Here is a 27167-nt window from a genome sequence, read left to right on the forward strand (position 1 = left end):
TATTACCTCTCCCACTTTGTCTCTCTAATATCCTGGGACCAGCACAGCAACAACAACACTACATATAACTGGTTAAGTGTGACTCTTATACCTTTGAAATAAGTATCCATCACTTTAGTTTTCAAAATATGCCTGACAATAAGTGGATGCTGAGAAGTGTTAGTTTTTTAAATCACCATTTTACACACTTTTCTGTGTAAGGATGACTTTTAAAACTATGTTAGCGATTGTTAAATCACAAAACAATAGATATGATTTACAAAAAATTATATACACGCACATACAGAATGATCACTGGCTAATGCTGATTTTATGTTCACTTTTCCCCATTTTACAGTATCTTCTGGTATGCTGAACTCCTTATTGTTTCTGTGAAACTTTGTGTGACAATCATATTTCAGTAGAAAAGGAATGCAATATGACCGGTGCTGCAAACATCTGGGTTAAACCTATGTTTCAACTCAACTGTACAAAAGAACATAGCATACCAGATATTAATTTATACAGATTAAACAATAGAACATTAAAATTAAATTCAGTTGTGGCTGAAATGGGGGAAATACACTGAAAACATCATATTCTGCAACTGAAGGGGAAAAAATAGCAAACATTTTGCCTTTTTCTACAAACTAGGATTTCTCAAATATACTGCAGTACAAACCTAACAGAAATAGAAATAACCATAAATAGAAGACTACCTTGTTAAATTTAAGTGAAGCATAATGAATGCAATCTTATCTGGAAATTTTTGAGCTACGATACACCTCTAACATACTATAAATTTCTTGGGGGTGGCTGTCTAGTGAAAATTCACAAAGAGGAAGGCAAATTATATCTAATTCATCTTAATGAAGGCAGATATCCTAATTTTAAAAACAGAGGCTTAACATTATATTTACGTGACACCTTTCATGTTGAAGGATCCCCGGAGTGCTTTACCAACTATACACGAATCATTTCACCTACTACTGAAATGCAGCAAAAAATGATGAATGTAATGATGAGTGTAATGATGAAGCTGTTCAATAGGAAAAGCAATATTACACAACAGTTTCAGACAAGAAGTGAAAAATAATGTATCCAACTGCAAATGCAGGGAGAATAAGTAGGAAGAATGTAGTTATTCTAATAATTATGTAGGACATTGGCACTTTTTGCAAGAGTGCAAAAAAAATTTAGCTCCACAGGAATTTTAACAAGTAAATCTAAAGTAAATGTAAATCATCAATCACTGAGCAGGTCTCTTCAATTTTTATTTTACAAAAGCTGACTGTCGTATCTATTTTTCCAATGCTTATAACCATTTACTGAATCTAAAAGATTTTCATACCTTCTCACTTGAATTAATTGTAGTTTTAAAAACGAGGATTGCTACAAGTCTTGCTCAGAACTTATTTTGCATCTCTGTTCTCTTCTACTATATCTGGGTGCAAGATACAGATTATGTTTGAAATCTTTGCCACAATGGCTTGAGGAAACAACCTCCTCCCTCTTCTGAGGTGAACAGAATAAAACTTACGTTTTCTTCAAGTATCAAGCATTTCTAATTAATCCATAACACTTCCAATAATTAGCAATTTAAATATGCTTCAGGAATAACAAATGTAGATTTTCAAAACCCCTATCTAGACGAAGAATAACCAACAGTTTGATAGTAGACTAGAATTTCATACAAAGGACCACATTTTCAAAGTTACATGGGGGCAGCCATTTGTGTACATCTAATTTACACATGTAAATCAGATGTTTGCTCATGCTGATAGCAAGTAATTGGCCAAGTATGTTCATAAATCCCTGATTTATATGCATACATCAAGTATTTGTTTATGTTAGGCACGTACAAATGGATGTGCATAATTGCAGGTGCCTAAGATTTAAGGTCTGATCTATAACATTCAATTTGATAACCAAAACAATCCATATTTCAAAACAGAAATACAGTACAGAAAAATACATTCAGTTACTACTAAAGTACTACATTATTTTCCAAACTCTTGACATCTATTTGGTAACACAGAGCTATTACAATTGCTGTTTGTTACATATGAGTATTTTGAGTCAATATTACTGACGATTTTAAAGAGAACATTTTTCAGAGTAGCAGCCGTGTTAGTCTGTATTCGCAAAAAGAAAAGGAGTACTTGTGGCACCTTAGAGACTAACAAATTTATTAGAGCATAAGCTTTCGAGTGAGCTGTAGCTCACGAAAGCTTATGCTCTAATAAATTTGTTAGTCTCTAAGGTGCCACAAGTACTCCTTTTCTTCATGGGGAAATAGTTTTACTTTGTGTAATGACTCATCCATTCCCAGTCTTAGGCTTGAATAGAGACTGGGAATGGATGAGTCATTACACAAAGTAAAACTATTTCCCCATGAAGAAAAGGAGTACTTGTGGCACCTTAGAGACTAACAAATTTATTAGAGCATAAGCTTTCGTGAGCTACAGCTCACTTCATCGGATGCATCCGATGAAGTGAGCTGTAGCTCACGAAAGCTTATGCTCTAATAAATTTGTTAGTCTCTAAGGTGCCACAAGTACTCCTTTTCTTTTTGAGAATACAGACTAACACGGCTGCTACTCTGAAACCTATTTCCCCATGGTATTTCTCCCTCCCACCCCACCCCCCACTGTTCCTCTGATATTCTTGTTAACTGCTGGAATTAGCCTACCTTGCTTGTCACCATGAAAGGTTTTCCTCCTTCCCCCCCCTGCTGCTGGTGATGGCTTATCTTAAGTGATCACTCTCCTTACAGTGTGTATGATAAACCCATTGTTTCATGTTCTCTGTGTGTATGTATATAAATCTCTCCTCTGTTTTTTCCACCAAATGCATCCGATGAAGTGAGCTGTAGCTCACGAAAGCTTATGCTCTAATAAATTTGTTAGTCTCTAAGGTGCCACAAGTACTCCTTTTCTTTTAAAGAGAACATTGTACTTTTGCCTATTAAAAGAAATAAAGAATTATTTTTTCCTCTCTCTTCTCAGGAGGTACAGAATAGATGTATCTGCAAATTGAAATAAGTCTTTATTCATCTGGAACAGAACCCTTTGCCTTCACCTACAGAGAGAGACTTATACCTAAAATATCAACAATTCAAAGTACCACTCTGGCTTCTGTTCACACAAGAAGAAACATGTTAATATTCAGTTTATTGGAAAATCAAAACCTGAAACTGCTGAATTCAATCCAACAATGCATATTAAAGAGTGTTTACAACAGTCTGAAAACTTGCTAAAATATTTATAAAGATCAGAGATTTGGTTGATTGGCTTTGGTGTTTTATTTTGTTTTTTTATTTTTTACTAATTTGAAGAAAAACACAACCATGTAAAGCCGCATATTTATATATCTGGTAAAAGCAATGTACAATGTAACTCTCCAATTTTTTCTCCAACTACACTATACCAATTTCTCTCTTATCACTAGATTATCTGCTTATTGAAGCTTAAATAGCAGAATTTACAATTATTCGGTTTTTTTATATATTAAAAAGTGAACATTTTACAGCTAACACACACCATTTGTTATTCTATCTTCTGATATCTGTCATTCAATAAATGGATCGCTGCTAGTGTACGTAATGTAACATTTATAAACAAAGTCAACTCATCACATTGGGTGGATACAAATCAATTTAAAAACTTGACTGAGGATGGTAATAGACTGCGGGAATGGTTGAGGGAGTAGTAAAAATAAAATACAGTATTCAAGATTTACATAAAAATCAAACTACTGTGTTTTGAGTTTATTAAAAGTGGAGTGAAACTTCTCTTACCTGATTGACCACCTCAAAATACAGCGCAAGGGTTGTATTGGGATTAAGGCCACAGATCTTCCATTGACATGTACCTCCTGTTCCTATCTCCTGTCAATAAATCATATAGAATGATTTTTAAAACAGGAATATTTTGTTGTTGTTCACTAATATACCTATAGAGTGATTAAAAAATGCTGCACTTCTTGCATCTGATCACTACAGGCCACTGTTTCCACTATTTTCTCTCTGTTATGGAGCCTCAGGGCTCCCTCTACTGGCTTCTAGAGGCAGAGAGGCTGCCAACATGAGCAGCAGCTGCAGGCCAGTTCCCTCAGAAAGAGCAGAAGAACAGGCACCAATTGGGGGCAGAAGAAAGCAAAAGAACTCCATAGGGAAGGCAATAAGGGACACTCCCAAGATGGCACAGAGAAAGTATGGAAGGACAGACATCACAGGAAGGGAATGAAAAGGGGAAGAGAAGGTGATATCCCTCTATCAAACATCCTAAATGTTGAGTTCCCCGTCACTGGTTTAATACTTATTTTTGCTATATTTGTAGTTGGGCTGTGCATGTTTTTGTGTGTTTTTACATTATATCATATTGATAGAATATTACATATTGATGCAACGTCATGATACAACATAAATGGGTCACAGGATGTAGGGCTTCATGGAACTGTGGTCTTATAAGAGAGCAGAGAACACAGTGAAAAAACTATTTCACTGTTGGTTTCCATCCAAAAACAGAGAATTAAAATACATCCAATATATTTTAAAAAACCTAACCACCTAAATTCACCAGACTCTGTATATAGCCCTCTGATGACTGAGGGCCTTGAGTCATGAGTCAGGGGCATATCTGAAAAACCGTTCATGGACAAATTTTGAAATGCTGATAATGATTTATACAGGGGTTTTGATCCAATAATTAAGTAGTACCAGTAAATTCCTCTACAAATCGAGAAAACCTAGGTTTTATTTTCTAGCAATTCAAAATTGCACCCACTTACAACAAAAGTAACTTACATTTTCTGACACACAAGGTCCTTTGGAATTGAGAGAGACACAGGGTCCAATAGCTCCTGAAATCTTGATTTCTCTTGAGGTCTTTATATTTAAAAGAAAAACAAGTCACATATTGAGCTATGCTTACTTATACATTCAATACTGATAAAATAACATTTATTTTTCTTTTAACCCTTCTGGCAGGCATTCAGTGTTTCATCCACACTTTTAGAAGAGGTTATAAATACATAGGATGTTCAGTATATTTATAATTCTTTCAGCAAACAAAGCCAACTGCTGTTGCAAACATGCAAGTCTAAAAAGTGAACTCTGCTACATGTATAGTTTTCTAAATCTGAAAATTGTATTGTTTATGAATTATAGCATATAAAAAACACCTGCTACTACTTAGACCTCCGAGTGCCCCAGAAAGCATATTATAGGTGATGTCTACATCACATAACTAAAGGCATTTTCTACGGAAGATACAATCATTAAAATATTCACGAGATGAGGCTCAGACGAGGGGCTGTGGGATGGGCCATATGATTGTATAAATATCATATTAAATTAATATTCTGTATCTCCTAAACATGCTTTGGTAAAAGCAACATCTAATAACTTATATGATTCTAATACAGTTTGTACCATGCAATGGTGTCCTGAAAGAGTTGGGTTTCCCTATTTACCCTTGCCAATTTCTTCAACCAATCTCATAGCTATGTACGTACAAAACAAGAAGGCCAGATCATTACTTCCAGTAATGAAATCCTCCTAAGGGGGCTTTGGGAAAGGAAATACCCAAGAGAAGGCCCTCTCAGAGGTCCAGAGAGACCTGGGCCACTTCCAGCTTTTGAGGCCCCTAGCCATAATAAAAATAAAAAATGATGACATGAAAACAAAATGAGGCACCAAAAAAGAGAGAGTGAGACATAATTTGAATCTCTTTTTATTTAACAAATGCTTTTCTAGCCTTTTTCTGTGCAAATGCACTAATTATTGAGGAAATATCTAGCTTTCGTGCAATGTCACAGTTGATATTAAGCATAGTGAGCCCATTCAAATGCTCTTGTCCCATAGTTGAACGGTGATCATTCTTTACCTGCCTCAACACATTGAATGTGTGTTCACCTGAAGCCACTGATGCAGGCAAACTGACAAAAATACGCAATGCAATTGTGATATTAGGAAACATCCCAGAGAGTCCAAGTTCAAGTATTTCTTGAAGCAATTTCTTTGGCTTGCAATCCAATTTGAAGTTCGTGGAATATATTTGTTTGAGAAAGATGACCTTGTCACTGAGATCTTTTGAGATTTCTTTGTTGTACTGTTGCTGAAATTGTTCAGCTGCAGAAAGTAGATCTTCATTATTCAGTCTGTTGAACTGCCAAAGAAACTCAAAAAGGGTACAAATTAGTCGCTGTGACTCAAATCGACATGTAAGACATGACTGAATAGAGTCAATGATGACAAGGAAGACATTGACCCTATAATGATGCTCGGCATCAGATTCAGTTGGTAAATTGCAATTGGTGGAGAACTCAGATGAAATGCCAATACTCTGTGCTACTAATTTGGACTCAGTCAGGATCGCATCCCATTGTTCACGAATCTGTTGAATGTCATTGATAAGACTTTCAGTGTTATCCCTCTCAACATCAATTGTAGCATTGCGTGCTTCAATTACCAGATTTGTTTGGTGAATCATCGTAAATAGCTTTACCCACAAAGATGACATCAGAATGCATTCAAATTTGGACATGTGCTTCCGAATAGACTGAAGTTCAGTTCAAGCCTAAGCAGTGAGATTGAGAGATTCAAGCTCATTTAAAGCCTTTCTCACTGAATTAAATGCTGCATAACTGGTTAAACACCATCAATCCGTGCAGACCATCTAGTTTTGGACATCCCATGCAGTGAAACAGGAAGATATTGCTTCAGAATTTCCCACCTTTGTGGACTGCTACTGAAGAGTTTGTACATTTGCTAAACAGTTCCAAAAGTAAGTAATTGCCTCCTTGCATGATTCAGCATAGTCAACACCTACAAGGTTTAGTGTGTGGTTTCCACAATTGAAGAAAGTTTGAATTATGCTCAAGCAGAACTGCTTGTACACCTTTGCACTTCCCAGCCATATTAGATCCATTGTCACAGGCTTGACCAATGCAGATTTGAAAATCTAACTTAAAACCTTCTAGAATTGCTAGAACTAGAGCAGCAATTTCTTTTCCAGTTTTTCTCATGGAATTATCAAACAAAATAAACCTATCTTAACATTTTAACCATAGTAGTCTGTTCCTTGTGAGAACAATCTGGGAGTGGCATCAACAATGATTTAAAAATACTTGGCATTTCAAATCTCATCAAGAATTGTTGTTTGTACGAATGACCCACATAGCTCAATAAACTCGTTCTGTATGCGTGTGGAGAGATAATGGACTTGCATGTGCTTTTGACTCTCTTACAACTCTCAAACACATTTTACATGCTCTCATAAAAGTGGGTCATATTTGCTGAGGAGCTCAACTATGCCTAGAAAGTTTCCATTTGCATGGTCAACAATACGTTGACTGGAACCAAAGAAAGCCAGTCCCTGCTCAGAAAGAAAAAAGATGACATTCAGGATGCACTCAAGAAGTTTTTTCCAGTTATTAGTTTCTGTAGAGAGTTCAGTCAAGAGTAAATTCTCAACGGAACTTTCAGCTGATGCTGCCCTACTGGCTGATTTCCATGTAACACAGCTTTCTTTGTGTGATGTTCAACTCTCATATGATGATATTCAGTCTTTCAGCTTCCTCCAACCTCTGTTGATGCTCCATCCTGATTGATCAGAGAGAACTGGTGCATTTGCATCACTTTTGTTCAAAATGAAGCAGGGTGCACAGTACAGAGATTGTTTTTCCGTACTCCAGCATAACCAGTCTCTTGTGCACGTCTCACCATTTGGAAGAGTTTTTGTCAGCAGATGAGTAGGGAAAGCATGATTATCAGCATCTCGTGGAATGTTACTTGGAATTTCAAAACAACCAATTTGAAGAAAAGATTGCATTTGAGCAGCACTGCTCTTGTCAATAATTCCAATGTCAGTCACAGTCAAACCTGTAGTACTCATGAATTGCTCTTGCTGCGTAAGATTTACATCTTCCTATTGCTGTTGAGTTTCTTGATTGTACACAGGATCTTCTTCTGCATCTGTTACTGTTGGCACATCTCCTTCTTGAATCTGGGTCTATAGACTACAAAAGCCTTCGATGAAGGCCAAGCTAGGGCTCAACCAACCAACCAGTCACCTCTTTTAGCTACCATATGAAAATAAGAATGAGGAATTCTCACACATAAATAATTCCTTAGTCAACTAGACCTAAAACTATAAAGACACTAAAATGTAACAATTCTCTACCTTCAATGTGCACTTGATCCAGCACCAGCCACTAGTCATGGTTTGTTTATATAATCAGCTGATCTGAGAGGACACATTCATCACGGTCTAATCTTGTGCCATCAGATGTATTTTTATTAATATTTATGAACATTTTTAACTCCTTAATATGACAAAATCTATACCAGTTAACAAAAAATATGTCTTAACAAATCACTTCTCTTATTTGCTTAAATTTGCAGCTTTAAGCTGAGTGTGTCTCTCTCATTTTGGTCTGATAGGGATGCACATAAAAAGAAGTTGCAAAACTTATCAAATGCCAAAAAATTAACACATGTCTAAATTTGAGGCCACCTTTGAGCTTGAAGCCCAGGCCAAATGGCCCTCCTGGCCCCCCCCGACTGGTCCTGACAATGAGAACCCCACCATTTTCCTGATGGGGGCAGGTTCCCCGCATAGAGAAAGTCCTGGGACCCCACACCTGATCCTCGAGGATTTGTGAAAGGCCAGCTTGCAGCTACAACGATGGCCCTTGCACCTCCACACCAACTCTGGGCCCTGGCAGGACACCTCTGTTGAAGACATGCTACCAGGAACTCTCCCTAGTCACAGTTGCTCCCAGGTTTCTGAGCCATACATACAGGAGGGGACAAACAAGCAATGAAAGGTACCAAACAATCATCTGGCCTTTTGAATTCCCACTACAGCAGAGCACATTAGTTTTCACATTAGTTAAAATTTGCTTCACGCTTCCTCACATTGGCGTACCTAGTATATTATTTTGTTTCTTCTGATATATAACAAAATTTCTCAGGACATTTTATCAATGTATATACCTGAATTTAGGATACAGACTGTACTTTCCATTGGATCTGAGCCTCTACTGTACAGGTGCAATGGTGGGAAGAAGGTTGGGAAGAAAGAATATAGAAAGCCTCTTATCCCAGTGCTGGCAACAGAAAAGATTCTCTTCTTAATGCTCAAAATGTGCTAGCAGGGTTAACTACCATGCCTGCCCACACACTGTAGCCCCCAAGACTTCTTGTGCTGGATATGCATAGCCTCAGCTGATTAGCATGTATGTTGGATTAAGGATAGTTTTGTCCAAATAAGAGAAACAGGATCCCAAGCACTCTTGCCTCAAGACCTTATTTTTATGGTAAAGTAATAAATCCCTAAAAATAAAGGTTTAAAATGAAAGGTTACTGAACCGCTACTATAAGCAATGCAAATACATCACTAGAATTGATTTGTTAGAACTTCTGAATTTCTAACATGTGCATGAGTTTAAGTCTGACCACATCTGCAGTGGTACCTAAGGGAAGTGGAAATACAACACCAGACCCTAATAATATTCATATTAAGTTTTGACTCTTACCTTTATTTCTAAAGTGCCACCAAATCCCATTTTAAATTGCCCTTGCATATCTTTGGTAAATACTCTCTGAAAGGTTTGTTTGAATAAGGATGTATTGAAAGAGTCTCCCATTACCATGTAGCCTCTGGATGAAAGACCAAAAAAATACCAAGATAAAACACAGAAACACAACTAGAAAGCATCTGGACTAGTTATTATGCATTAATTTAGCAAACAGGATATACTTTACTTATCTCTCAAAGAACTATCAAACATATCTACACTACAATTAGACACCCATGGCTGGCCTGTGCCAGCTGACTTGGGCTCACAGGGCTTGGGTTGCGGGGCTGTTTAATTGCACTGTAGACTTCCCTGAGGGTCTCAGAGCCTGGGCTCCAACCCGAGCTGGGAAGTCCACACTGTAATTAAACAGCCCCACAGCCTGAGCCAGCAGGCACGGGCCTGCTGCGGGTGTCTAACTGCAGTACAGATATACCCTCAGAGTTTAAAGTAAAAACAGTTCACTATGAAATACTCAAACATTTTTTTCAAAATCACCTTAACAGGAGCTACTTTCAGTTATCTCATCATAAAGCATAATGGGGAACTTTGTAAACAGGTTTCTAATGGGGAACTTTGTAAACAGGTTTCTTACAAGATCAGCATGTCAAAGTCATCAGGCTCTTAATTCAAAACAAAAGCTTCAACTGGAAAAAACATTGCACTGGACTTTATCATTACAGCTAATTTTTAACCCTGCCTTGCGGAGATGCAGCCGTTGATTAACTTATCCTAATATTCTGATACTTTCTCATATCATTTTGCTTCTCTCAGATAAGTAATTATTTCAAACCTGAAACTATTCTCATAAAACACATTTTGTGTGTGAGCTCAGCAGTGCTCATTGAAGAAGAAATTACTTTGACTGCACTGCAATCTGTAACTACTCATATTGAGCAGTGAAGTATTTTTAAATCTATCTGATTAGCATTTAAGGAACGAGCGTAAGACATGATTAGTGTTTATCCCCAGTAGTGCTCACAGTGTACAAATATAAGGCATCCATGTTTTTAATAATACGGTTGATAAATTTTGTGTTAAGTTCTGCCCTCCAACTTTCCCTTTATAAATTGACTAGTTGCTGGTAGGTCATCACAGTAGAAGTGGGTCTTCAGGAGTTATTTTAATATGGAGAAAACAATACTATGGGGACCAACTCAGAAAGAACAACCCTGTGCCTAGCAGGCAACATAGTAACGGACAGTGAGAGAAGTAGACAAACGGGATGTCAAGGCTGGTATTGTTGGAGGGGCCAGAATGGGATGGGGCATTGCAGAAAGAGACAGAGGAAGGGGCAGATTTACATAGCACCTTGACTCAAAGTACAAGAAGCTTGAACTTGATGTGACAGAGGAACAAGAGCTAGTAGTGGGATTCTAAGAGGGGTTGACATGATCACATTACAGGCATGGAAAATAATTTTAGCGACAGAATTTTATACTAACTGTAGAGGGGTAGGTAACATGAGAGTCCAGGAGGCCACAAAGCAAGAGGTTACAGTAATCAATATGGGAAATTATGAAAGCCTGAGGGAATTTTAGCTGTTGGGACTGAAAAGGTGGAACGTAGAAAAATTGTACAGCAAGAAGTGGCAGGATTTGGACATGTGAGGGACAGTGCAGACCGAGGAGTCGAAGATTAACCCCATGCTATGGCCTTGAGTGACATAAAGGATGAGGGTGGTGTCAACAGTAAGACAGAATGGGGGAAAGCAGAGAGTTTCGTCGGAAAGATCAGTATTTGTTTTGACCATGGTAAGCTTTACTGGTGATGCGATCCAGGAGACATCAGAGACATGACTGAATGAATGGAGACAAGTCAGGAGTGAAGAATTTGAGAGTCATCAACACAGAGACTGTAGTTGAAACTGCATGAGTGAATCAGACTGTCCAGAGAAAGGGTAAGCAAGAAGATTAAGGCTCCAAGGACAGATCGCTGTGATATCCCCATGGGCAGTGGGAAAGAGAAGGAAGACAACAGACCACTCCTTCTCCACCCTCCCCCCAAAAAACACTCAGAACAGCCAGAGAAGGAGAAGAATCAGGAGAGAGCAGTAATATGAAAGATGAAGGAAGCAAGACACTCAAGTAGAGTATGGCCTACAGTGCAAGGCAGTAGAGAGGTCAAGGATGATAAGGAAGGCGTAAAGAACTGACGATGTGGCCAAAAAGAGGGCTGTTTGAATCCTTGATGAAAGTAGTTTCAGTAGAGTGAAATGAGAGGAAGTCAGACTAGAGACAATAAAAGATCTAACACACTGTTCTGAAAAATCTTAGTTTATTACCCAACACAAGATCAATAGTAAAGAGAATGTTTTCAGGGAGGTCAAGAACACACTATACACAGTACATCATACATGAATAAATTCAAGACACTCAAAAAAATGACATCTAGAGAAGTAAGGTTTCCCCCTCAATCAAAGGACAAAAGGAAGAACAAAAATGTAACAGAAATAAAAGATCACTGTGAAAAAGGTATGTGCTGACCATTACTGAAGCCCAAGATACATATATGGAAAGGAAAAATAGATTATTTGGCAACAGTACACAGGCTAAATATTTTAAAAAGACATTTACACTATTTAAGCCCCAAATATTTAATGTTAAAATTAATGAGAGGAAACACCCTCATAATTAAACCCAAAATTATGGTAACAAATTCTTTCCAGGCTCACAACAATTTAGGTCTATATGCAAGCTACCCACAATCACAGTACACAGACATGGAGTAGTGACTTTTTCTTCTATCATTTGGAACTAAAACAAAGTCATTAGTATTTTTTGTTAGGTAATGACAACTCTTTTTTAAATACTTTTTTTTTTAAGTGAACCTTCATAAACTACTTTAAACAAATTAGTCACATACCCAGTATAGTTGGGGCAGCACTTCATCTCCAGAAGACCAGTCTGATCTAGTGCACATGCATATATGTCAATAACATGACCAGTTGTAGCAGCACGATTAGCCAGAGCTTCAAAATGCTAAATACAAGATTAAAATGCATTTATAACAATATGCAAACTGAATTCGTCACATTTTAACGTTAAAACATAAGCTCTCAGAATTCTTGTACAACAGCTAAATTAAATTGTATCCATATTATACTCTAACATTGGCTAAGAGATCTTTTTTTGAGAAGTAAAAACTAAGTGAGAAAGGTCTAGAATTTTTTATGACTATTCCCTACTTTTCCCAGCCAGCTTAAAAGATAATTTGTGGTAGATTGATCAAGGTGGCATTCTACTTAAAAATCAATGCTACCGTTCTTGATCACTGTGCATTAAGGCCCTGATCCAACTCCTACTGAAGTCAGTGGAAACACTCCCAGTAACTTAAATTGGAGTTGAGGTTCTCACTCAATGTACTGAAAATCCTTATGAAATTTTGGAAGATATGTAGTTATTCAAGGAACGTTCAATAACAACAAAAATGTTTGTAAGTTCTACATCACTTTATACATATACTAATATCAAATGTCTTATTCTAATTATCTGTCAAATAAAAAAAAATTACATCTCTCTTCCCCATCTATTGGTAAGTCTTACCTTAGTAGCCTTTTTAACATAATTAGCATTGTCTTTTTCAATGTCATGCCACGATCTTATAGGTAACTTCAGTTCATCCCCTACAACCATCCCAGGTCCTTGAGTGCCTGGTCCTCCAATGAACATCAATATATGTGCACCAGTATTAGGGAAAGTACACTGTAAGACAAAGAAAATCTCAGAGAGCAACTCTTTTTGCTATAATAACAGTTAGTACATAATATTAATAGAGGAAACAACTATGAAGTTGTGTCTATTGTATTGCATTAGAATATCTCAAAATTCTGAGTAGTAGTTTAACTTAAAATACCATTCTTGCCTCATAAAAACTAGTATTTTTAACTTTTAAGGAAGTTCTGCATACATCTGAGGTCAGATCCTCTGCTAGTCACCACACTACTGACTTCAACTGAGCTAAGATAATTTACACAAATTGAGGATCTGGTCCATGGTATTTTTGGTATTTCTCTTTCTCTATTAACTACTACTAGAAATAACTGAATGGGGGGGAGGGAAGACTGTCTTTACGTTCAAAATTTTATCTGCTTCCACATTCTGAAATCACAACCCTCCTCTTAGTGCCATTACATCAACTTGTTACTGAAATGGTTGTCATCACAAAATAATGATGTAATATGGAAAATAAACTGCAGAAACAAATGGAATCTTCATACAAAACATCTTGTTTCCATGCAAGTGTCTTGGGAGATAAAAATATCAGAGAGGGGAAATATTAGATATTGGCAGAATTGTTCTAAATAGAAAGTTTTTTTCAGTTGACTTTTGTGCCTCTGTGAAACTAGTGCCTAGAAAACAAGTAGCTAGTTTCTGCTCAAGAGGTGTCAACCACACAACTGGCAGTCTCAGCAGAGAACTGAATGGGTATGGAGACTGAACTAGTTTCTGCTCCTTAGAGGTGGACCCTTCTGGAAGCAGCATAAAAGCAAGGGGAAGCTTGCAGTTTGTTGCCCAAACTCAACCTCTTCTACAGTTAAGCAGGATTTTTGTCACAGAGCAACCAACCTGGCAATTTTCACTAGCACTGAATTCACTTCTTTAAATTAAAGTTTGTTCCCCTTGGCGTCAATACATCTTTAAGGACATAAAGAGGAACAATAGAAGTTAAAAGGACCCTGGGCCTGCGAGGTGCCAAAAAGACTAATCTCAAAAATGGATTTTAAATCATAGAAAAAAACATAACAGTTCCCCCAATCTTTTTCAGCTAAGCTGGGATATAAAACACAGTCACTCAACTTTCTGCTATGTTCTTTTTAAAAAAACCATCAAACATGTGCATGCACATGAAACATCTCAGTTAAACTCAACCAAAATAAGACCCTTCCCATGCTGTACTGATTAGTTGGGGGGGGGGGGGGGGAAACACACCATAAAGAAACCTTCTAGGTTATTCCTGTAAGGAAATACAACCTTTAAAGGTAAGTAAACTTATGTAAATTAAATCCCATTAACACAGAAAGACCACAAGGATTGGGGAGAACACAGGCAAGATTTCACAGGCCCAGCAGTGACCATGAGCATCTTGACAAGCTGCCCTCGCTACTTTAACAGGTATCATCACCCAAACATATGACTACAAAGGCTGCAAAGTAACATTACAGGTAGAGAAGGCTGCGCTGTTTAGAGACTTGAAGGAAGGAGCCAAGACAAGTATGCTGCCACAATACCAGTGTCTTTCAGTATTCAAAGCAAAGAGACAGTTCTTAAAGGGAAGAACAGTCTACTGACTAAGGGTTAAAAACTGTAGAAAATAGTGTTAAATAGTAAAGGGTTATAAACAAACAAAAGTCACAAAAATCAAAATGGGAAAGAGTTAAAATAGGAAGGGAATAAAAACAACAAAAATAGAAATTAAGGAAAAGGCTAAGAAATTACAATGAAGAATCGAACAAAAATAGGTATTAAAAAGAAAAAAGATTTGTAACAAATAGAGTCAAAGCAAACAGGCATGATTTAAACAACTAAAAGACAAAAGGTAATAAAAATAACTGGATAAATTAGGCAAGAACTAAGAAAAAATGTATTTTTTAAAATCTTGGGCTGCATCCCATTTCCTTCTCCCTCTTTGCCCAATACATTTTCAATACAGATTCTTAGCTCTTTGACCAGGACAGTATTCTTGCTTCGTACAGTGCCCCGCACACTTTTGGGAACAATATAAATATGAAGTTAATATAGTAATAAAAGACTGGTGGACTTCCTTTAATCTAAACAAAAAGTCACCAACTAAACAAGCATAAGGTAGTAACGTAATTGTGTGGAATATAAAAATAGAATGAGATGCATGCATTTACTCTGATTAAATAGAGGAAAATTCAGTAAATGTCATGTTTGCCTGAATCTGAACACAAGACTAATATACATGAATTACAGAGATTGTTTTTGTTATGTGTTGACTGCAGATCCACCATAGAAGGTTTTATGTAGCACAGTGATCTAGTGACATTTAAAAACAATTTTAGGTTGAACTATTACCTCAAGGAGTCCTACAGCTATAGAAAGAGCCACTCCAGAGGAACGCAAAGGTCTCTTCCCTTGTGGAACAGGCCAAGGATCCCGTTGTAATTCACCCAAAAGATCAGTAAGATTCATATCAATTTTCTGCACTGGCTGTAGGAATCTAAATATAGATAAATGGCATTATGTTAGCTTTAGGATTCTTTTGGCTATATGACTTTTAAAAAATAATCAGGACGAGTAATTCATTGCCAACATGTTAGATTGCAATGCCAAAGATCCAAATCTGGGTTCAGAGCACAGTCTCTTGCTCAACAGGCTGGCAAGGTCTGGAAGCACTACATACATGGCATACTCAGCCTAAGGAGACAGGAAGCTCCACATGGAGCACTGTAGCAAGGCAACCAGGGTCCAGAAGGAACTACATGCAGACAAAAAACACATCAGGTCACCATGGGAATTTGAGACAGAGACTAAAGGAAAGAGGATAATCTTGGAGGGAAGACAAAATGAAAATGTGAAGGGGTAAAATTTTCAGAATTGTCTAGGAATCTAAATCCCAACGGATTATTTAGCAAAGAGCCTTTTTTGCCTATCATCGTATCTAAGAGAATGAAATATGGATAAATACTTCTGTTGATATATTTTAAAATGTTGGATATATTCATACAGATAGGAAGACAGAATCAGCACCTCTATATATTCTCAAATGTGCTGAGGCACAGTAAGTTTGTTAAAATACATCTTCAGAAGAAGTCATGAAAAACATGTCAGAAGCAATGGAAATAGCAGAAAGGCCACAAATACTGATGTCTGTAAGCAAACTACCCTTGTAGACAGGGATCTTTTAGTAAAATCTTTTTGAAGGGTGAATCAAATGCATTCTTAGATGTGGAATCCCTTCTCCTTATACTGTAATTCTCCTATACCACCTTTACAGCCTAAGCTCCCATCTACACTACAAATGTTACCATGTTAGATGTTCTAATTATCCCTTGAAATGGTTAAAGCAATTTGACTATTAGAGACCCTCTTAGAATGACCAATATGTATGGTAAGAGGGGGAGTCTGTTATCTGGGACAGACTTTCCCCATTCTTTTCTAATGGGAAATTCACTACTGTCGCAACTCTTCCAGCCTCAGCTTCCAAAATTACATTCACAGTCTCTAAGGACAGCCAAGCTAAGATTCTGCTCCCCAGAAACCTTCTCGGATGATCCTTTAACCTAAAAAGCCATTTGCATTAAAAAAATCTAGGATAATACACAGCACTCAACCTACTAGAGCAACAAAGTGTGTGACCCTCTAGTTGTACCAATCACACAAGAAAAAAAATCATGAGGTAAAGTTTTCTGGTAAAGCAATTTAGCAATGAGATTTTTTTTGTTTTTTTTTTTAAATAATACCTGTTAGAAGGTGGTGGCTGCTGTACTTGAGGACCCCGGCCTACTTGTGAAACAGATACTTTAGTAAGCCCCAACATTTCCTGTAAAAAAAAAAAAAAGTATATATATATATATATATATATATAATTTGATTACAGATTATCTTGAAGTTCACCACTATGATCATTTTCATGGTCTGAGGGGTTTTTAATTGTTTTTTGTCTGTTACCTGAAGTTGTTTTGCAGAGAGGTCCTTTGTGCCTCTGAAGACATAGCTTTTTGAAATTCCTTCACAACCAAGCTCATGGACCTGCACCATTCTCCCAAATGTAATAAGACCTACCAAAGCAGTTGGTGGTAAGAGACTTAATGACATTTGCATGGATTCCTTCAGGGCTTGCAAATCTTCATCTTCCATGCATGTGTCCACAACGTAAAGAAATATCAAAGGCATCTGAGGACCACGCTTTAAGAAATAATAATAACTCAGTGAAAAAGCACATTGGGCGGTATATACTGTACAGAAAATAATCAAATTGCAAAAATAAACTTTGTTCAAGTTATATTAATTTTAGTAAATATAGAATTTACCTCACTAGCTCAGACCAATGCTCTATCCAATTTGGCAACCCACCCAAGGCAGTGGCCAATACCTAATGCTGCACAGGAGAGTGAACTCGGTACCATAATTAACCCTATCCAAAAGTGCAATGTTCAATATAGAAGAACAAATTCCTTCCAGGTCTCACCAGATAATGTTGAATCATGAGATAATGTTATTAACCTTACAAGATGAAAAACAAAGTATTACTCAAAGTGCTGCTAGTGGTCATTAAATTTATCAAAACTTAGAAAAAAACAGAAACAGTATTAGATCTTCTGTGACATTTCATTCCATAGTTTGACTCGATAATTAGCAGTTCCCCTCATTCTAAATTCATTCCCCTGTAATTTCAGCAACTGTTCCCTTTTATCTAGTATTACAAAACTAGCCAAAAGGAGTGGTTGACAAATTTTAACTTTACCTTTCTTAATTTGAATGCCTCACTGCAGTCCCCTCCTAACTCCTTCCTTTTCCGGTCTAATTAATTTTATTTTTTGCAGTTTCTTGTTGCATGGCTTTTTTCCTCTACTAATCTCTACTAAGACACTCCCATGCCCTACCATGATGAAATGGAGATAGATAAATTATGTTAGCTATGCCTGCTTGGTGTGGCACCCTGTACCCCAATAGTGGCACCTAGCCCAGCTTGAGACTGATGAGTCTGCTACAGTGTTGGCTAAGGGCAACATAGCTTTTAACTCATGCAGTAGAGGCTCATACACTAAGATTCAGAGGTCCCAAATTCAATCCCACCAACCAGGGTCTGTCAGTATTACAATTAAATAAGAAAATCCAAATGATATTAACTGATTGGCCAAAAAACAGTTATCTGTAAACTTAACCAGTTCACTACTAACCTTCTCCTAGAAATAAATTGGTTCCCATACCAATCCACAATTATTCAGATATAATCTTCACTTCAAAGACCAACTACTCACTAAAACTTGATCTAAGTTATGTTGGCAAGCAGCAATAAAATGGTTTCTCCAAAACAAGCACAAGAGAACTGAACTCCTCATGAAGAAACACATCCCAACAGAAGTTTAAATCTCTAGAACATATAGAGCTTCCCTCTCTTGTATTGCCCTTAATAATCAGATAATGTTCCTATAATTTTATTATGGTCACTATAATCAAAAATAGTACTCTCCGTTTCCAATGGATGATACTGGTCAAAGGTCTACAACTGAAAACATGTAGATTATTCACTGCATTTTAATCACTGCTAAATCAAAACAAAAGTAAAATAAGCCATACTCTGTGTAGCTAGCTTCAATGCAATTTAATGTCAAAGATTTTGTGTTTTTGTTTTTTTACCTGTACTACATATTCAATACTAGAAAACTGAGGTAAAAGTTCTGCAGGCTGGTTCATCTCTGATATACCAGCGTAAGTAGGAGGAAACTGCAAAAGCAAAAAAAAAAAAAAAAAAAAAAATAAGTACACATTTCAAAATTACAAGTTACAGAAAAACACTGAAAAATAAACATCAGCATATATTATTTGCTTCTGTAAAAAACGATAGCTATCACTACTATGAAAAGCTCTCAAGACTAGTGTGTCAGAATGGGCAGATATCCGCATGTTTAGCATCCTGTTGGCAATTCCAATTCACATGTATAATTTATAGGAGGAAAATTAAATGCACCATTCCTAAAAAGGTCATTCTATAGTCTCAAAAAGAAAAGGAGGACTTGTGGCACCTTAGAGACTAACAAATTTATTTGAGCATAAGCTTTTGTGAGCTACAGCTCACTTCATCAGATGCAACTATAGTCCGAATACTTCATTTTCTTACCTGATTTCTTTGATAACAAAAATTGCAAGCCCAAAGTTTTGCTCGATAATCCACTTGGCTATAAAAATAAAATTAGAGAAGTATTAGTAATAGTTTGTTTTACACTACCAAGGGGCTTTGACACTAAATACATATGTTGTGTGTATGACATGGATTCATTCTTTATCTGTTTATCATGCCCTTTTTCCTAATTGTCAAAGATTGTGCGCTTCAAACAAGAATTTCCCCCTCACCATCTTCTCCTTAATGATCCTGCTGTAAATTCACAATAAAGAACGTATAACTTTGTAATTATTTCAATAGCAGCAGACTGATATATGGTAACTCCTCACTTAACGTTGTAGTTATGTTCCTGAAAAATGTGACTTTAAGCAAAATGATGTTAAGCAAATTTCCCCATAAGAATTAACGTAAATGGGGGGGGTTAGGTTCCAGGGGAAAAAAATTTCACCAGACAAAAGATTATATTATATTTTATGTATACATACATACACACACACACACAGTACAAGTTTTAAGTAAACAATTTAATACTGTACGCAGCAACGATGATTGTGAAGCTTGATGGAGGTATTGAAGTCAGAGGGTGGAAGAGGGTGGGATATTTCCCAGGGAATGCCTTACTGCTAAATGATGAAGTAGCACTTGGCTGATCCCTCAAGGGTTAACGCATTGTTGTTAATGTAGTATCACACTCTACAAGGCAGCACAAATGGAGGGAGGGGAGACAGCATAGCAGACAGAGACACACAACCTGTGTGTGAGACAGAGAGAGAGAGATGCGCATTGCCCCTTTAAGTACACTGACCCTACGCTAAGTACATTGCCGTTTTAAGTAGATCAGCAAGTTGAGACAGCAGCTGCTGTCAGCAAGCTCCCTCCATCCTGAGCCCTGTCTCCCCCCGCCCAGCTCTATAGAGAGGGGGTAAGCAGAGGGCAGGAGCAGGTGGGAGAGGGACACCCTGACATTAGCCTCCCTCTTCCCCCCTCCTCTACCCACACAGCAAGGAGGCGGCTCGGGGAGCAGCTCCAAGGCAAAGGGCCGGAGCAGCACAGGGCAGTGGGGGGAGGGACAGCTGAACTGCTGGCAATTGATAGCCTGCTGGGCCACTGTGACACAGGGAACTTAGGGAAGCAGGAAGCTGATGGGGGGGTCCACCCTGGTTCCAAGCCCCCACCAGCTCACGCCAATGGGCTGCTCTTCCTGCAAGCAGTGGACAAAGCAGGCAGCTGCGGAACAACGTTATAAGGGAGCATTGCGCAACTTTAAACGAGTATGTTCCCTAATTGATCAGCCATGTAACGACATTAACTGGGACGACTTTAAGTGAAGAGTTGCTGTAATTAACACAGTATTATGGCTATAAGAAAGCAAGGATGATAATTAAGGCATTGGACTAGGATGTAGGAGGCCAGGTTCAGTCCCAGCTCTAACACAGACTTCCTGTGTGGTTTTAGGCAAGTCACTCTATGTCTCTCTGTCTCAGTTCTCGACCTGTAAAATGGGAAAGTAATACTTCCTTTCTCTTACCCTCCATCTATCTTGTCTGGTTAGATGCACGCTCTTGGATTCAGAGATTCTCTCTTACTATATGTATGTACAGTGCCTAGAACAATGGGTTCAGGCCCATTGATGTTACTTGTAATACAAATAATAATAATAATGGCTTCACTACTGGTCCAGACAAAAGGAGAAGTTAGCATGATAAAAGAAAAACTCCTACTCAAAAAGATTCCTTCAGTAATAACGGGTTGTGGAGAGGGTTAATACGCTGTTTTTATATAAATGTTCTTGTTTTCCAAGTATGCCCAAGAGCAAAAGTCCCTGACGGTAAACCAAATACCTATAATTTCTTAAGTCCTCCAAAAATTAAAATAGATACACGCATTTCAAATTGCACCAACACTGCTATTTGCAGTAACATAAACCATGTTAGACTGTGCAAACAGAAAGGGTACATGCCAACTCTGTCTACCACATCCCAAGCCAGCTGATCTTCAGAGGCATTATTTTCTCAGCCTTCTTTTTGCAAACAGGATATTAATGCAATAGCTTCCACTTAGACACGATAAAAAAATAATTAACTGAGTTTAAACACAACAAATTTCTTTAATAGAGACACACCCTAAGACAGCTATGTCAAATATTCAGTATGTCCAAAATCCAAAAATTTTAGACACAGTTCACCATGTGGGGGTTTTTTTTGTTGGTTTTTTTTTTTTTTTAAGTATATAGCACCTTTCATCTGAGGATATAAAATTACAGAGATCAGTAATTATTATTACCCCATAACAATAATAATAAAAGTCAATGGAACTTGTGCTGCCAAGTCACATAGGTGCTTTTGAAAATCCCACCCACTGTCTTTAGACAAATAAGTAGTATGTGATTCCTAGTATTTTTTTAACCTTATTCTTGTCTTCTCCTGACAACAGCAATAATAGGGCAGAAGAGTTAAAGAAAGATGACCACTAAAGTCTTTGGATCAGATCCTCAGCTGCTATAAATAGGCATAGCTCTATTGAAGTTAATGAAACTGTGCCAATTCATACATTTTAACACCAGAAGGGATGAGCAAATCATCTCGTCTGACCTCCTGTGTAACACAGGCCACAGAGTGTTACCACATTATCCCTGTACTAAGCCCAATCATTTATATTTGAGTAAGTGTCTCTTCCAAAAAGGCATCCAGTCTTTACATGAAGACATCAAGAGATGGCGAATTCATACTAGCTGAGGATCTGACCCTTCGTTTACAAATTTTGTTTAGCCATACTTTTAATTTTACATGTAAAAAAACCTTGAGTGAAATGTAGTGCTTCTGATAAGGATAAGCTTACACTAGACCTGACTTCATCTATAAGCAACTACTGTTCCAGCTTCAAAACATAACACAGACCTCTATCCTGACACACTACTTTACAGCTGTTAAAGTCCATCCTTTGTCTCCCAAGCTGGGGACGCTGAATTACATAAAATTGAGCTAACTGATTTTGTGATGTGCGCAAACATCTAGTACAAAAAGGACTAGCTGACAATAATGAATTTATTTTATAAGGAACATAAGTCACATAGAATCCAAACTATACAAAAGATGAAAAGCTATTACACTAGCTCACCTCTTCATATTTATTTTCTAGAGATAAAAAAATTTAAAACTATATCTACTATCCCATGTGACTTGCAGTTACTGAAAACTTCAGACTCTTATAACCTGATTCAAACTAAAGTTAACATAAATCAATTTAATTAACTGGATAATTTTTTGTGAATGTCTTCCTTCAAAACAACTATGAGCTGGATCCTGAAATCCTTAGTCGTCACAGGTTTGGGCCCTACATTTCTGACTAAAATATGCAAAATTTTATAAATAACAATTTATGCATGAGATGCAGTATTTTCAAACCAGCATTATGAAGGAAAGTTTTTGAATACAAAATTTAAGTATTTTATATATATTAAATATTAAAGTATTATCTAAATTATGTATTATGATTACCATAACGGATTCAGAACTGCACGACAGGTGGTTCTACTGCATAGAACTGGCTCATACTGAATGGGAGGCAAATCAGGACGCTCTTTCAGTGGTGTAAAGAGGGAAGCCACTGGGACTACCATTCTTGTGGCTTCAAGACGACTTGAAGGCCAAACATTCCAGCTGAATCTAACTCCATCTCTGTCTTCATTCTGCTGGATGAATTCCAGGAAGGTTGTCATTGTTAACTTATTTTCTTATTTCTGAAATAAAAAGGTATAAATTAACAGGATATATGTGAATTATATATATATTGAAAAGAATCACAATCAGGAACAAAAGCTTTAATTACAACCAATATTTTCTGGTTAAACACATGACAAAATGCCACATACTGAAATTTTATGTATTCAGTTAAAAAGGAGCCTTCAGAAATTCTCTAAAACGTCTAATTCTAAATGCATTGTACAGAATTCCAAGAAAAAATGAAGAAAATAAAACTCTCAGAATGCAGCAACATCATGAAAAGTGCTAAATGTTTGCAAAGTTAAAATAAATGTACTGCACTGAAACATGACATGTTTCAAATTCGTCTTGGTTGAGGAACATAAATTCAATCCAGCAGTGTTACAATTAAAGCAAAGATTCAGGAGAGGAAAGTGGGAGTCAGGTCAATGTAAAGCAAGTATTTTAAACATATTTTAAAAGATATGAGGCTTCTTTACAAAAAAAGTCATCTCTCTTTTGTAGACCGCTCTTGGCATCTCCACTAATGGCACTCCCTGTGATTTAATTATTCATTCCACTTTTACTGTAATTATTTAATCTGTCACTTTCCATTAGCTAATTCAAGAGAGATCATTTTAAACTCATGACTTACATTTTCTGTTTTGACAGAAAAGTTTATAGGAATGTGCTAAGAGCACAAGCAATATTTAGAGACATAACACACCAACATTTTTTTTTTTAAATAAAGCACACTACTGGGCCCATCCACAAATATAAATGTGTGACAGTGTTCTACCATGGTTAGGGAAGTGCACGTTCTGGGACAATAAGGGTTCTATACGCTTGTTGGGGAATAGCATTACAGGTGGTACATGTAGAACCTTATACTTAAGGTTGCCCAAATCTTTCCTTTACTAGACCTGGTTTTTGGTTGCTTGTAACTTTGCCAAACTTAAATTCAACCCGAACAGTTTCTCCTGGCAGGTGTTTGCTTCAGGTTGTATTTTTTGTTTCAGCTAAAATGGTTTGTTTCAGACAACAAGGCTAGGGTAAAATAAGTTGTTTTATGCATGTTAAAATATTCTTACAACTGTTTCATTCACCAGAAACTTTGGTGCCTCCAAGTTTAGCATCAAGAACTTGAAATTTGACACAGGATGATCACCCCAGTACTAGGGATATGTAGTTTGCTGTTCCTGTGAATATCTGTCCAAATTTGGCCAAGTTATGAGCCTCCACAAAATCTCAGTTCACATATGCTCATTAAAGACTTGTTAGAGTACAGCAGCTAAATTCTCTGAGAGCTCTTCTGCACTGAGTCTTCTCCGTCCCAACAGAGCACCTGCATGCTGACCCAGCACTGAAATTCCCTGCAATTGCTACTGCTGGGTGGGCACCACTGTGGCACTGAGAGCAAGGACGCTCTCTTCTGTTCTCAATGCTCCCCTTGCTTGCACCTAGGCAATGAAAAGGACACAACCTGATTCTAACGCAGAAGGGTTAGGAATAGGAGGAGAGGATACAAGAGGGGGTTGGGAAGATAGGAAAAGGAGCTCAGGGAGACAAGGGATAGCATTCAGAAGGAAGGACAATGGGCAGTAGCCATAAAATGGACGAGGACAGAAGCAGGGACAGGGAACCATGGGAAGGAACGGGGGGGGGGGAGAGGAGGCACAGTGGGCAACAGAGCAGAAGTTAGTCAGTGGGGATGGAATGAGCAGAGGTCCAGGAATAGCAGCAGCAGAGGGGCCAGGGAGCGGTTGAAGGGACGCAAGCAAAAGGTCAGCAACCACTCGATCACATTCCCTACAGTGGTTAAAATGCCAGTGGACCAGTCTACTCTAGCACTGCCACCACTGATAGCAGTGAGGCTGCACAATGTTAGACTCAACAGCAGAAGGTCTCAATGTAGACAAGCCTAATACAGTTACAGAACTGAATATATGCAAAAAAAAAAAACAAATAAACAAGTCCAGGATCAATCCACGTGGATCCAAATGCAGGACTGGAGCCATAGTGTGGATAGGCCCATAGTTTCATATACTTGCTTAGCCACTCGAGTGATAAGTAAATTGCTTACTTTCTAAGTTATAAAAATGCTAAGGGTCAGAATCATCCCCATGAGCATAGCTGCACAGGAAAGAAGATTTGCCTTGATGGAGAGCAGGCAATGGTACACAGAAGGAGTAGGTGTTCTGAAAGAGGGTGAAACTTTAAAATACGATCAATACCAACCATCTAAGCAGAGGTTGCCTCGGAAGATACTATAAGGATCCAATTCAGCAAGGTGCTTAAGTACATCTGCAGTTTTAAGAACACAAGTAGTCCCATAGATTTCAGTGGGACTACCCAAGTGATTAAAGCTATGCACTTACTTAAGTAACTTGCTGAACTGGGGCTTAAATCAACACATTTCATGGCCAGGCTAGCTCCATACCTATGCTTTAGTGGGTGCTTGAAAGCAGTGTGCATCTCTGAGTATGTCTCCTGGCAAACTTCCCATTGCCAGGGATCTGGCTCTCATTTAGAAAAGTTTTAATATTTCAGATATGGCATATACCACTAGTTTACAGTGTTGATGTAGGAGTTCAGATAATCCTTAAATGGACATCAAGTTTTTTAGTTCTAAAATATCAGCGGTGAAAATTATCCAGAAGGTAAATGTAGTATCTAGATTTTTGTTTCATTGTAAAGTTCTATTATTCCATTACTGGGAAACTTAATAAACAACTGCCAATGCAAATTGACAATTTGAAAATGGCCCACAGTAACCATTCCCAAAACTGACTGTGTACAGCATGATAAAATAGAGATAAGAATATAAGAATGGCCATACTGGGTCAGACCAAAGGTCCATCCAGCCCAGTATCCTGTCTGCCGACAGTGGCCAATGCCAAGTGCCCCAGAGGGAGTGAACCTAACAGGTAATGATCAAGTGATCTCTCTCCTGCCATTCATCTCCACCCTTTGACAAACAGAGGCTAGGGACACCATTCCTTACCCATCCTGGCTAATAGCCATTAATGGACTTAACCTTCATGAATTTATCTAGTTCTTTTTTAAACCCTGTTATAGTCCTAGCCTTCACAACCTCCTCAGGAAGGAGTTCCACAGGTTGATTGTGCTCTGTGTGAAGAAGAACTTCCTTTTATTTGTTTTAAAACTGCTGCCCATTAATTTCATTTGGTGGCCCCTAATTCTTATATTATGGGAACAAGTAAATAACTTTTCCTTATTCGCTTTCTCCACACCACTCATGATTTTATATACCTCTATCATATCCCTCTTTAGTCTCCTTTTTTCCCAAGCTGAAAAGTCCTAGCCTCTTTAATCTCTCCTCATATGGGACCCAATCCAACCCCCTAATCATTTTAGTTTCACTTCTCTGAACCTTTTCTAATGCCAGTATATCTTTTTTGAGATGAGGAGACCATATCTGTATGCAGTATTCAAGATGTGGGTGTACTGTGGATTTATATAAGGGCAATAAGATATTCTCCATCTTATTCTCTATCCCTTTTTAACAATTCCTAACTTCCTGTTCGTTTTGACTGCTGCTGCGCACTGTGTGGACGTCTTCAGAGAACTATCCATGACGACTCCAAGATCTTTCTCCTGATTAGTTGTAGCTAAATTAGCCCTCCATCATATTGTGTGTATAGTTGGGGTTATTTTTTCCAATGTGCATTACTTTACATTTATCCACATTAAATTTAATTTGCCATTTTGTTGCCCAATGACTTAGTTTTGTGAGATCTTTTTGAAGTTCTTCACAGTCTGCTTTGGTCTTAACTATCTTGAGCAGGTTAGTATCATCTGCAAACTTTGCCACCTCACTGTTTACCCTTTTCTCCAGATCATTTATGAATAAATTGAATAGGATCGGTAATAAGTTGAATAGGATTGGTATAGACTAATTGTCAATGTCTACAGACTGGATCCTTTTCCTTAAACTCTTCCACAGTTGCTACCCTCAAACACTGCTCTAGTTCAATGGTGGGAGCACAAGTACAGACTAGCTGCCAGTGTTTTAACAACCATATCATATAATCCTACTATGAGCAGGTCTACAGGACATGATAATTAAAA

At 37.6% G+C, this 27167-nt stretch overlaps 1 protein-coding gene across 2 annotated transcripts in view; it reads right to left on the minus strand.

The window, feature by feature from the left end:
- The window catches only part of SEC23A (SEC23 homolog A, COPII coat complex component), a 49076-nt gene that overhangs the window by 16893 nt on the left and 5016 nt on the right, over positions 1-27167 (minus strand). The window contains exons 2-13 of one of the 2 annotated variants that reach the window (XM_043516445.1): positions 22872-23113; positions 19372-19429; positions 18891-18977; positions 18431-18436; positions 17199-17435; positions 16991-17070; positions 15603-15747; positions 13110-13268; positions 12430-12545; positions 9523-9646; positions 4787-4867; positions 3779-3868 (exon numbers count right to left, since the gene is read on the minus strand). In XM_043516445.1, coding sequence (XP_043372380.1) covers positions 3779-3868; positions 4787-4867; positions 9523-9646; positions 12430-12545; positions 13110-13268; positions 15603-15747; positions 16991-17070; positions 17199-17435; positions 18431-18436; positions 18891-18977; positions 19372-19429; positions 22872-23092 — 1404 coding nt within the window. In that variant the 5' untranslated portion in view covers positions 23093-23113. The remainder of the gene's footprint in view (positions 1-3778; positions 3869-4786; positions 4868-9522; positions 9647-12429; positions 12546-13109; positions 13269-15602; positions 15748-16990; positions 17071-17198; positions 17436-18430; positions 18437-18890; positions 18978-19371; positions 19430-22871; positions 23114-27167) is intronic. The other variant, XM_038405885.2, reaches the window with a different exon arrangement.

The sequence above is a fragment of the Dermochelys coriacea genome, chromosome 6, assembly GCF_009764565.3.
Source record: "Dermochelys coriacea isolate rDerCor1 chromosome 6, rDerCor1.pri.v4, whole genome shotgun sequence".
Taxonomy (NCBI): domain Eukaryota; kingdom Metazoa; phylum Chordata; order Testudines; family Dermochelyidae; genus Dermochelys; species Dermochelys coriacea.